Source organism: Abramis brama, assembly GCF_963993115.1.
Source record: "Abramis brama genome assembly, chromosome: 5".
Taxonomy (NCBI): domain Eukaryota; kingdom Metazoa; phylum Chordata; class Actinopteri; order Cypriniformes; family Leuciscidae; genus Abramis; species Abramis brama.
In genome coordinates, this window is record NC_139967.1 from 22055982 (window position 1) to 22069945 (window position 13964).

Here is a 13964-nt window from a genome sequence, read left to right on the forward strand (position 1 = left end):
TTTGTGCTGTCATGCGTCTCTGGTAAATACTTTAGGGAAATGCTGTAATTGGCAATTCTGACAAGCCCATAAGCCGAAAAAAGCCATGTTAATTATTTTCCTTCTGTATTCCACTAAGCTCCACGTTCCTTTAATTAACTTTCAGTGGTCAACAGATGGGTTTCTGTTGGTAATTGTTGTCCCTTCCCATAAAAGTGAATTTAATGAATAAACAAGTTTTTGGTTTCAAAAGCAGCCCTATCTGTTGGTGAGGAGGTGGAATCAACTGCAGATGCATTCATGCATGGTTGTTTTACAAAGTTCTTCATCACATACTGTGCCAAGTTTATCATTTGCATGGCAGACTCGCAGAGCTGCCACCATATGCCTCTCTCGTAATGCTTCAAACAGATAAGTTAATTGACTAAGGACGACTTTTTTACCCTCTAGTTTGAAAGTGGAGAGAAACCATGAGATAAAAGATGAAAATCTAGCTTGCAGGAAAAAAAAAAAAATGCTTGTTTGTTCTCAGCCATTTTTGACGGATTGTTACTATTCTTATTGTTACTATTCTATACTATGCTATTCTTTGCATGGCTGCATCCATCAAAAAAAATTTTAGTAATTAGGACAACCTAGAAATATTTATTCATCACATCCACACATCTCTTTAACAAGCATATTTACTAAAATATTTATAAGTACATGTTGCAACTACATGAAACCCACCACTTTTTAACTAACCAGAAAATATATTTTTTTCTTAGGTTTGTTCCCAGTTCTTTTGTTTTGGCTGGGTGTTGCTGTCATTGAACACAATCTTTTTACAGTAATACATTTTATTTAAAGGTGAAGATGTTTTCAAACAGGTTTCCTGAACACTTCATGTTCAACAAACACGTGGTCCTGCTCACGTTCACGTTGTTGGTTAAATCAATAAGTACGTTGCACAGTTATAATGGAGCTCCAGCAGGATTTTGGGTAGTTGATCTACAGTCTAGTCTTCATTCTTCTATATATGTATGACACAATGTGTAATCGAGTATTTTAAGTATTAAATACACATTGCATGTCATCTTTCTTTTGAATCATGCGCTTAATGCAGAGGCCAATTGTAGTCCAATAAACAAGTTTACACAATGGACGAAGCCGAGCTACAATCACTTTAGATCTGTTAGTCCCAAAAACAGCTGCATTTACATTAATAAAAACTTTTTTTTTTAAACCAAACTACTGTTTTATTTAAATTAAAATCAACATTTCATGAATTTCATTCACAAGTCATGTATTGTACGCGCACATAATGTTGCTGTGTTTGGCCGGGTTTTCAAAAAAACAGTGTTTCCGTGCCTGAGCCATGGACGTAGAAAGTATTTTAATGTCAAAAAATTAAATTGTACATTTCCTTTAAAGCATTTTTCCCTATCTGTTGTATGTCTCTTCTAGTATAATGGTGTGTAATCCTTTCTTCAGTGGCAGCTCAAGAAACTGTATCCCATTAGAGAGTGATAATGTGATGTTATTGCAGTCAATAGACTGACGGAACTGTAATAAAACGAGTCATGTCCCACAAGACAGAAGGGGCCTGTGGCAAGGGAGCTTATTAGGGTGTGTGTGTTCTAAGGCCTAATGAAACTGAACAAGCTGGTTTAAATGAATGTCCATTGCTATTTCTAAGCAGTTTGGTCTTTTTGTATCTTTTGTTTTGTTTCATCCATATCTTTTCCTCCACTTGTTTCTGTTACTTCTCAGAGTGTAACTGCAGTGGTCTTGCTGATGAATGCGTGTTTGATGCTGAGCAGTACCGCAGCACAGGAAGTGGGGGGCGCTGTGTTGGCTGCAGGGAAAACACAGCTGGCCCTCACTGTGAGCGATGCAGAGAGAACTTCTTTAGATCATTACCGCAACAGCCCTGCCAAGACTGCAACTGTAATGCAATGGGTGAGTTACACGCACACACACTCAGCAAAGCAAGTGTGCATTAGTCACACTCATGCACACTTTCACTAGTATCTGTTAACCCATAATCGGACTTAAATGCTCTCTATCTCATACACTACAAATGTACATACAGTATACCTACAAATGTACATATATACATACAAATATACTAGCCTACAGCTCTGAAGTAACTACAGTGGGAAAATAAGTCACACAAACACACATACACAGAAATTAAAACAGATTTTCTACAATAGTAGCACTAGCAATAGTTATGTTTCCATCCAAAGTTGTGCAAAATTATTCTGATGGCATGCTTTGGCTCAGGCATTTCAGAATGATCTAACCAACATTTGAGGTGCTCTGAATTGAAACTGGTCTGCTTGTTAGTCCAGTTATCCAGTCACATCCGCAGTTGAGGCAAAGTCACGTGAGTTTTTTTGTTGCGCATGGAGGGATTTATTCGGTAAATGTGTTTCCATCATAGTTTAACTTCTTATCGGATAAAAAATGTATCCGCCTCAATTGAGCGCATACGTTGTTTATACACATTTTTAGAATTTATGTGCATCTTATTTCAATCCAGCTTTTTTTATGCGATATCCCAAAATGCACATAAAAAAGGTGGATCTTGGAAAAAGCTAATGTGCAAGACGGGTGATAAATATGGGGTAAAATGTTTCATTTTTTTTAAACAACTTCATATATGATTTTAATATTAATGTACATTTAGATATTGCAATATTAATTATTTTAAATTCCCAGAATGCAAGGAGGAAAAAATTTGCACTTTTAAAATGATTTGTCACTGTTTAATTACATGTTAATCGTGTTCGTCTTGTATCTGAAATATCTGATTTTGCTTCAGGTGGCAAAATGTGTGTATAAAATATGTTAAAATTTGCATTTATTAACCTTTATTGGAAGAATTATTTGACGAGGAAATGATTATTTAATGCAACTGAAACTATCCATGTACTCATTAAAAAACCCAAAGGCCAATGTCTGGAAAAACCTGTCTTCTCTCTGTCTCTCTCCAGGCTCTGTGAGTTTGCAGTGTGATGCAGAGGGAGTGTGTGTGTGTCGGCCAGGTGTGTCTGGTGTAAAGTGTGACATTTGCAAGTCCGGCTTCCATTCTCTCGGCCCTGATGGATGCAGGTAAAGATAGCTAGAGTATCTCTACCAAGAATTCATCAAATGAGGAAAAACATTTGATTCTTGGATGCAGAATTCTGCAAACATGTCTAACTAGTAAATTGGAAACCCTCAAATAAGTAATGCAGTGCAGAATTCGGCCAATATAAATTAATTATAAAGGTACTACAAACAAACTAGAAGCTCCATTTACAGTACATCACATTAATCTTTGGAACAGAACAATACAGCAAAACTAATTTGATTTAATTCAAATTACACCACAAATGAAACATAATTATATCACCTTTACAGAAACCTTTTTAAGGATAAAACACTGCACCTTTGCTGACTATTTGTGTTTCAAAAATGGAGAACAACCTTGACAAGATGTATAACCAGAAGACGCAGGAAAACATGGCCTCCACAAGAGGAAAGACTGTGTCTGAATAATAATCTTAAAAAATTGTTCTATGATAACATATTAACAGATAGATAGATAGATAGATAGATAGATAGATAGATAGATAGATAGATTGATTGATTGATTGATTGATTGATAATGCCACAGTACTTGTTTATAAAAGTATGAGGAATATTGATTTCACTTGTATCTGCACTTGTATCTAACACTGAACTTATGTTTATTATTGCTGATTCTTGTTGTCTTTAGTCTTTAGTTTTCTCACTTTATTTTATCTTTCATATTTGACCTCAATCTCAATTGTTTTAATTATTGTGCACTACCAATCAAAATCAAAGTCTCTTATGCTCACCAAGGCTGCTTTTATTTGATAAAAAATATAGTTAAATAATATTATAATATTAATATTAATGCAATTGAGAAATATTATTACAATTTAAAATAACTTTTCTATTTTAATATATTTCTCAATGTAATTTATTCCTGTGATGGCAAAGCTGGATTTTGAGCTGCCATTTCTTCAGTATTAAGTGTCACATGATCCTTCAGAAATAATTCTAATATGCTGATTTGATGATTAAATACCATTTCTTATTGTCAATGTTTAAAACAGTGCTGCTTAATATATTTGTGGAAACCGCAATACCTTTTTTTTAGAATACTTTTATGAATAGAAAGTTTAAAAGAACATAATTTATTTGAAATAGAAATCTTTTGTAACGTTTTAAATGTCTTTAACTGTCATTTTCTTATCAGTGTAATGCATCCTTGCTGAATAAAAGTATTAATTTATTTTAGAAAAAAATCTTACTTTTGAACGGTAGTGTGTATTTAAATTTTGTAATTTTTATAATATTTTTTATAAGAAAGAAAGAAAGAAAGAAAGAAAGATTATATCCACCTGAGGAGATTTGCACATTGCATATGTACACTCAATGATGCAAATAATGGCGTATTACAAAAGAAAACACAGGAGAAAGGCAGACGTCAAACAAAAATTGTATACCCCACTGCACTTTCATGTGGCCCATTTGGGTCAGTGTTTTTGGATAAAAATTAGATGGTTCATTGGAGCAAAACGTGAAAGAAATGAGAGAAAGAGAGGAGAGAGGTTACTTGTGAGGTAGGAGAATTATGGGTAATTGCAAGCCAGGTAAAACTGATTTTAGGCCAAATAGCAGATCATGTGTATATACAGTGCAATGCATAAGTGAATACACCCATGCTAAAGTTGACTAAAAAGAGGAATAAAAAAATCATATTTTGGAAATTGAACTTAATGCCTTAATTTAAAAAATTAGGAAAAATCCAACCTTTAAGGACACCAATTTTCTTTGTGAATGAATAATGTATCGTAAATAAATAAATGTTCTTCCTTAAAATACATGGTGCATAAGTGAGTACACCCCTATGTTAAATTCCCATAGATTCCCATGCATCCTGATAAAGTTCCCTTGGCCTTTGGAATTAAAATAGCCCCACATCATCACATAGCCTTCACCATACCTAGAGATTGGCATGGGGTACTTTCCATAAGATCATCTGTGATGAATGCTATGTGATGATGTGGGGCTATTTTAATTCCAAAGGCCAAGGGAACTTTATCAGGATGCATAGTATCCTAAAAAAAAAATAAAAAAAATACTTAAAAATAAAAATCTGCCTGCCTCTATGGGAATTTAACATAGGGGTGTACTCACTTATGCACCATGTATTTTAAGGAAGAACATTTATTTATTTACGATACATTATTCATTCACAAAGAAAATTGGTGTCCTTAAAGGTTGGATTTTTCCTAATTTTTTTAATTAAGGCATTAAGTTCAATTTCCAAAATATGATTTTTTATTCCTCTTTTTAGTCAACTTTAGCATGGGTGTATTCACTTATGCATTGCACTGTATATATATATATATATATATATATATATAAAGTTTACACCCGACAGAGAAACTCTGACCTGAGGCCGTCAGTGGTGGCTCATTCATCTGTTTATATCTTTGTTTGTGCATGTGTGTTCAAACAGGTTGTGCAAGTGTGATGACAGGGGCAGTGAAGGAGTGTGTTCAGCTGAAGATGGGCACTGCTATTGCAAGACTAATGTTGAGGGCCAGTCCTGCAACAGGTGACCTTCTATTCCTCACCCTGGCACACCATCTCTCTCTCTGTCTTAATGTTACGAACCCGTTTTGTTAAAATGCTCGTTTGGAAAGGGTTCAGCAACATAAAAGGAGACGCAAGACAGAAAGCAGTTTAAAACATTTATTAAGACTAATAAATGACTGCACAAACTCACGTCTCTCAATTTTTCTCTTGTCACATGTAAACACACATTTACTCTACACTAAAGTCAACACAGACATAACGAACACTAACAGAATGAAACAAAATAGTAGCACAAAAGACAAAGAACACAGCTTGCGTTGATCAGCGGCTAGGCATCATGACGCGCACGGAGTCACCGTCGCGTGTCTCACCCTCCTTCACACTCCACTTATATGCTCAGCACGAGCCATCAGAGCAACGGGCCACAGGTGCGCAAGGGCGGAGCCTACACTCAAAAAGAAACCCCAATTAGAAAACAAAACAAACACACGAATACACACACAGGCAACACCCATAAGGCTGAGGCCGTAACACTTCTCCCCCTAAAGGAAGAATCAGATTTTTTCTTTTCTTTCCTTCCTTAGAAGAGAAAAGAAAACTGATTCTGCATGAAATCACGCAGAAAGCTTAAACTAATCCGCGAGACAACGCGTCTGCGACCACGTTGTCAGATCCTCTTTTATGATGAATCTCTAAATTATATGGTTGAACCATTAAAGCCCAACGCATCAATCGTTGATTATGGTTGTACATTTTGCTCAGAAAAACCAGCGGATTATGATCCGTGTAAACAACGACAGGAGAAGAACTAGACCCCACATAAACGTTAAAATGTTGTAATGCCAACAACATAGCCAAAGTTTCTTTTTCAATCGTTGAATAGTTCAACTGATGACGGTTAAACTTAGCTGAAAAGTACGATACTGGGTGGCCTATTTCGTCAGCACCCTCCTGCAGCAGGACAGCTCCCACTCCAACCGCACTAGCGTCTACTTCAAGCTGGAATGGACGAGTCACATCTGGAGCAGACAGTACAGGTGCACTGCAAAGGAGAGATTTTGCAGAGAGAAATGCCTGCTGGCACTCATTAGTCCAGTTAAAACAAACTTTAGGACTACACAACTTCGTTAAAGAGGCAACAACACTCGAGAAATTTTTACAAAAGCACCGGTAGTACCCAACCATTCCCAGGAATCTACGTAGTTCTCTCCTCGTAGTAGGTACTGGGTAGCTGAGGACAGCAGCCACTTTTCCGTCCACTGGCCGTACCTGACCGTTTCCCACCTGCTTCCCTAAATAGGTGACAGAAGCCTTCACAAATTCACATTTCTTTAGGTTTAACGTTAAGGAAGCAGAGTCTAATCGGCGAAACACGTCATGTAGAGTCAACGTGTGTTCAGCCCACGTAGACGAATAAATTACCACATCGTCCAAGTAGATATTGCAGTTAGGAACCTCGCCTAACACGATAGACATTAAACGTTGAAACGTTGCTGGTGCGTTTCGCAAACCGAAGGCCATACGCGTGTACTGCAGAAAAGCATCAGGGGTGACGAACGCAGAGATCTTAGAAGCGCGCTCGGTTAAAGGCACCTGCCAATAACCTTTCAAAAGGTCTAACTTAGTGATGTATTTCGCACCCCCAAGACTGTCAATGCAATCGTCCATTCGCGGTAACGGAAAAGCATCAGCCACAGTGACGGAATTTACCTTTCTAAAGTCAGTACAAAAACGTAAAGACCCATCAGCCTTTGGTACGAGAACGCACGGCGAGCTCCATGGACTATTACTCGGGACAGCGAAACCATTCTGCAATAAATACTTAACCTCACTTTTCATCGCTTCTCTCTTACTTATTGGGCAACGATAAGCATGTTGCTTGATTGGTGATGCACTACCGACCTCGATGTCATGCTGGATGATATTAGTACCGGGAGGAACGTCGTTGAACAAACTCGGGAAACTGTCTATCAGCTTCATTACGTCTTCTCGCTGTTCAGGCGAAAGATAAGACAGTTGAGAGGGAAGCGAAGATAAAACTTCAGAGTTCTCAAAACATCCTCCTTTTGAAGCGTCCATAGATACATTCAACCCATCATCCTCGGTGTCGGTAGGCAAAGCATAAGTTAGCAGTGAAACATGCTCAGTGGTTAACTCAGTCACCGGTTCACAGACCAAATTCTCAGTGTTCGCTTTTAATTCAACACGACATAAATATGGTTTCAACATATTCACGTGACATAAACGGGTTTTTCGCCTCCGTTCTGGAGTGTGTAAGATGTAGTCAGTTTCACTCAACTTACTTTTTATCACGTAAGGACCGGAGAAACGCGCAGAGAGAGAGGATCCAGGAATGGGAAACAGCACTAGAACTTTCTCTCCTGGAAGAAAATTACGCACAACTGCTTTCCTATCGAAATTTCTCTTCATTTTCTTTTGTGACAGAGAAAGTGCTTCCTTCGCCACAGTACACGCATTGTGCAAACGTTCACGAGTACGTGATACGAAATCAAGGACGTTGGGCTTCGCAGACGAATCATTACAGAGAAATTCCTCCTTTAACATTTTCAAAGGACCACGGACATTATGTCCGAACACAAGCTCTGACGGGCTAAACCCAAGCGAGTCCTGTCGCGCCTCACGCACCGCAAACAAAACCAATGGGACTCCATCATCCCACTCATTCCCAGTCTCTATACAATACTTCCGCAGCGCAGATTTTAATGTTTGGTGCCACCTCTCCAAAGCTCCTTGCGACTCAGGGTGATATGCACTTGATACGACGTGAGACACCCCAAGAGCCTTTAATGATGCACGAAAAACGCGCGACACGAAATTTGAGCCCTGATCCGTTTGGACAGTTTTCGGTAGCCCAAAAGTTGTAAAGAACTTCGTTAAAGCCTTAGTTACAGTTTTAGCCGTTATATTCCGTAACGGAATGGCCTCTGGGAAACGTGTAGCTACGCACATGATTGTCAACAAATATTGACAACCAGACTTAGCCCGAGGGAGTGGACCCACACAATCAACTAGAACGCGCTCAAATGGTTCGCCGACTGCAGGAATAGGACATAGAGGAGCAGGCGGTACCATCTGATTAGGTTTTCCACTGACCTGACAAATATGACATGTTTTACAGTACCTCACGACATCAGATTTTAACCCTGGCCAAAAAAAATGCTGGAGCACCCGGTTATAGGTCTTAGTTATCCCTAGGTGTCCAGACCAAGGATGGTCATGAGCCAAACTCAAAACATGCGGTCGATATTTTAAAGGTACCACAATTTGATGCACCGCATTCCAATCTTCCCGCTGCTCAGGATTTAACGATCTACTCCATTTACGCATGAGCACATTATCGTTCCAGTAAAACTGATGGTTACGCAGCGACATTTTGTCATTTTCAGCACTCGCACGACATTTGTCTAATGATAGATCATTTCGCTGAGCTTCAAACAGAGTCTCACGCGAGACAGACAAGTCAGCGGTAAGATCAAAGCAAACAGATGACCTTGAAGTCGTCTTAGACGAGTCTGGAGAGTCAGGAAGAACATCAGTTTTCAAAATATTTGAAAAGACAGAATCGCCAAGAGCATCACTTTCCTGAATGTCACGATTCGCTTGTGCTCGCGTCACCACCGCACTAAACACACTTGGCAAATTCTTACCAAGTGCATCAGCCTGCGAATCATTACACGGGACATCAACCACTTGCACTACCGGCATTACCTTACCTCCAGCTATGTCATTCCCCATGATGAAGTCAACACCTTTCACAGGTAAAGAGGGACGAACTGCAACCTCAAAACAACCAGATGCTAAATCAGAAGAAACATAGACACGATGAAGTGGAACAGGCACAAAACCCATTTCAATACCCTGCACAATCGCGCTTGTATTACACGCCGAGTCAGCACAAAAATCCAGAATATCTGATAGTATAAAGGACTGAGACCCTCCGGTGTCACGGAGAATTCTTACAGGTTTTCGGCTTTCGACCTTCTCATTTAACGACACAAATCCATCGAACACGAAAGGTTGAAAACAGCTATCAGGGGTCGCAGGAGAAATAGAGCTGAATGACGGAGACAAAGTTTTCACCAAAACAGAACCTCGAGGCTGAAAAGATGAAGACTCTTGTCGCTCTTGTTTCCGTTTTAGAGTACGACACTCAGCCATCATGTGTCCCATTTTGTGACAATAACCGCACTCTCTATTGGACTTCGGACTGGTAGGAACCCATTTATTTTTTGAATCAGAAAGATTTTCATTTTCTTTTAGTGAGGGACCCCCAGAATCAGACGAACGCTTAAAGAACACCGTTTTGTGCATTAATGCGTACTCGTCAGCTAACACAGCAGCCTGTTGTACCGTGCTGACTTTTTGTTCGTTTAAATACAACGCAGTACGTTCCGGAACACAGTTTTTAAACTCTTCGATCAGCAACAACTCTCGCAATGAATTAAAATCAGTTACCTTGCACGCTTTGATCCACCGATCAAATAAAATGCCCTTTTCGCGAACGAATTCGACATAAGTTTGAGACGTACCTTTTTTCGTGGTACGAAATCGTTGTCGATAGTGCTCAGGAACTAATTCATATGCCCGTAAAATTGCATTTTTCACGGCATCATACTGCACGCTGTCCTCTAACGAGAGAGATGCACACACCTCTTGTGCCTTACCTGATAGTTTACATTGTAACATTAGTGCCCAAACCTCGGTTGGCCATCTTAATGCACCCGCAACTCTTTCAAACGCCTGAAAATACGCTTCAACTTCCTTCTCACGGAAGGGTGGAACGATAGCGATATTTTTAGCCACATCAAAATGTGTCGAAAACGGCGCTACTATAGACTCAGATGCAGTACCAGCCGAGACAGAATTAATACTCGAATTTGATGGACCAGCCGGTGTCTCAGAATTACCCTTCACAGATGTTTTAGAAGTAGATTTTTTAGGGACTTCTGGAACAGCCTGCAACTCCAACTCTCGCAGTCGCACTTTTGTATCTGCATCAATTCGATACATTTCGATCTGACGCTTCAAATCATCTTGTCTCGCCTGAGCTCTATCTTGAGTCTCTAATTGTAACCGTGCTAAACGTATCTTTAAACGTGAATCTAAATGCAAACCTGGTGATGCCTCGGTGGAAAGTGAAAGAGGTTCAAATTTAGGCAATGAAAAGGACGGACCTACCTCCGCGCCAGCCACAGTCACTGGAGTCACTGGAATACCACTCAATACACGTAAGGGCGAACTTCCTGCAGCTGGTGCCGTCGACTCCGCTGCTGGAACAATCTCAGAAGGAAATACCCCCTTAGTAATCAAACTAGCCACTAAACAAGCTTTTAACTCTTCTTTACGTAGTGTTCTAGAGATAGAAATCTCATAATGTTGAGCAATAAGAAACAAATCATTTTTCCGACATGTCTCTAATATTTCAACACTAGGCTGATCTATAAATTGCTTTAACTCAAACGTTGCCATCTTTAAAGAAAAGAAAACGCAAAACAATCAGAATGATCCAACACTCTCTGGACCTACCTACCTAACCATCAATCTAACTATACCCTACCTAATCTTCAGAGGGTACCGATTAAGAGATCGCTCTCTCCCCCGGAATACCTCCAAAAACAACAAACTAAAATAACAAAGAAAAACAATAAACAGTAAACCGTCGTCAGGACTGGCGCTAAGCACAGCCCCGCTGGTTTACTCTTTCTAACCAGAGAATATGGATCACCTGAATCAAATTAGATCAATCAAATTGCTACTACTCGGACACAAATCCTGGACAAAATACGGACGACAAAATGCGGACGAGCCCCCATTTATGTTACGAACCCGTTTTGTTAAAATGCTCGTTTGGAAAGGGTTCAGCAACATAAAAGGAGACGCAAGACAGAAAGCAGTTTAAAACATTTATTAAGACTAATAAATGACTGCACAAACTCACGTCTCTCAATTTTTCTCTTGTCACATGTAAACACACATTTACTCTACACTAAAGTCAACACAGACATAACGAACACTAACAGAATGAAACAAAATAGTAGCACAAAAGACAAAGAACACAGCTTGCGTTGATCAGCGGCTAGGCATCATGACGCGCACGGAGTCACCGTCGCGTGTCTCACCCTCCTTCACACTCCACTTATATGCTCAGCACGAGCCATCAGAGCAACGGGCCACAGGTGCGCAAGGGCGGAGCCTACACTCAAAAAGAAACCCCAATTAGAAAACAAAACAAACACACGAATACACACACAGGCAACACCCATAAGGCTGAGGCCGTAACACTTAAAATTACATGTCTTTTCTCTTTATTTCTCATCTGCAACCTTTTGCATGCATTTCACCATTGGCATGTGCGCAATTAGAGCAAGAGACATTAATATTATTATATTTAGCACAGAGCAGATCAGTGACACAAATCAATTTGTGGCCTCCTAGTATGTCCACATCATACACAAATCAGTGGAGAAATGCTCATATCCTTTCCTCTCTGCGCATAACTCAATAAATAAGCACCACATTTTCCAAATGTTTACATAAATTATTTTGATAAATTTGAGGAAAACTGAACACTCTCTACCAGTACTTTATATCTGCTTTATGTGTATGTGTGTGTATTATAGGTGTAAACCAGGTTCCTTCAATCTCCAGCTGGATAACCCAGATGGCTGTAAGAAATGTTTTTGCTTTGGACACTCCCTTGCCTGTTCATCCTCCAATCGGTACATGGCTATGAATATTACTTCAGACTTCCTAGAAGGTAATTTATCAATTACACTTTTTTACATGATTTTCATAATGAATATCAGTGTTCACAATTCTCGCTTCCCACTGCAATCACACACATTTCACTTTTCAAGAAATCAAGTAAATATAAAATAAAATAAAAAGATATCTACAAATACTTTTATGTGATTTTTATGTAACTAACATGTTTTAAGCATAGGCGTAATTTGCGGGTGGGACATGTCATGCGGATTAGAACCCAGAACCTCTGACACGCTTGGCAAAAGTTCTGCCACTGGACCATTTAAATACACGTTTGAAATATCGGATCTGTGAATTTATTCATGTGAAAATTAACATATATTAGAACAACATATATTAGACCTCATTAAACGACAAATTAAACCCAATGTACTATTTAAATTGATTGCTGGACATCGTAATGTTATTGTACATGCATCTGATTTATGATTTCTAAATGCAAATGCTAACAATTAGCAACAATGCAATGCACTTCTCCTTTACTGAGATGATCCATCCACCTCACAGGTGTGGCATATCAAGATGCTGATTAGACAGTATGATTATTGCACAGGTGTGCCTTAGGCTGGCCACAATAAAAGGCCACTCTAAAATGTGCAGTTTTACTGCCCTCATGAAAAATGGGGGCAAAAACAAAAGTGTTGTGTTTATGATTTTGCTCAGTGTATTTAATATCCCATTTCAACAAAGGTTTGGAATTTTCAACATTTTAAATCAAAGATAAAACTGTGATGTCAGATTGATTACAGCCATTTCAGATTTCACACATATTTCATATCATTCAAATTGAGTTATCAAATTTGTGACATTAATCATGCGACTGCACAGTCGATCAGATGGTCTTGCTTCCATTGAAACACAAGACACTCTTTGGATCATCTAAAAACACTTTGGAGAACATGACCATCAGGCTTTACATCAGCTCAAGTGCTGCTGCCATTAAAGCAGATGAGAGACAAACCAACTTACACATTCTGAAATGTATAGAAATGTTTACAATTTGTTATGCTGATCGTTCAATTTGTAAAGAACATTTTTATATTACATAAAATAATCATTTTCATCAGGAATCTCAGACTTTGTTGTGTGTGCTCTGTGTTCAGATCCAGATGGCTGGAAGGGTGTGTTCTCCGAAGGGCACGAACAATCCCTCATCTGGAAGGAGGGGGAAGTCTATCTATTGCCCTACAGAGAGGAGAATGGCTTCTACAAAGCACCTGGTAGGACAGCATCTAGGCTATACACTTCCCCTTAGAACAAGTGTTGGTTGGAATTGGCCTGCCTTGAAACTACTCTAGGCTAAGTAAAGTCCCCCTGTTGTGAAAATCAAGTTTTTAATGTTGTTTATATGTCTGTGTGGTGTTTTTAATATGCTTTAAGAAAAAACATGTGCAAATTCATAAGTCAACACCATTGTTGAGTATTTTCTCTTTAAAACTGCAGTGATCTATAGACAATCTTAAAAATGCAGTTTGAAATTGCTGGCGTTTCTTACGTCACAAACTACCTTGTAGGTACTACCTGAGGTGGCAAACGGGAACATGGTCTGTGTAACATTAGCAACACATTATTAGCTGTTTGATAACATAGTCAAG

The 13964-nt window shown here is 38.9% G+C and overlaps 1 protein-coding gene across 1 annotated transcript in view; it reads left to right on the forward strand.

The window, feature by feature from the left end:
• The window catches only part of lamc3 (laminin, gamma 3), a 76026-nt gene that overhangs the window by 19559 nt on the left and 42503 nt on the right, over window positions 1-13964 (forward strand). Inside the window, exons 5-9 of the mRNA XM_084113854.1 lie at window positions 1732-1920; window positions 2961-3078; window positions 5504-5602; window positions 12225-12361; window positions 13473-13589. Of these exons, the coding sequence (XP_083969980.1) occupies window positions 1732-1920; window positions 2961-3078; window positions 5504-5602; window positions 12225-12361; window positions 13473-13589 (660 nt within the window). The remainder of the gene's footprint in view (window positions 1-1731; window positions 1921-2960; window positions 3079-5503; window positions 5603-12224; window positions 12362-13472; window positions 13590-13964) is intronic.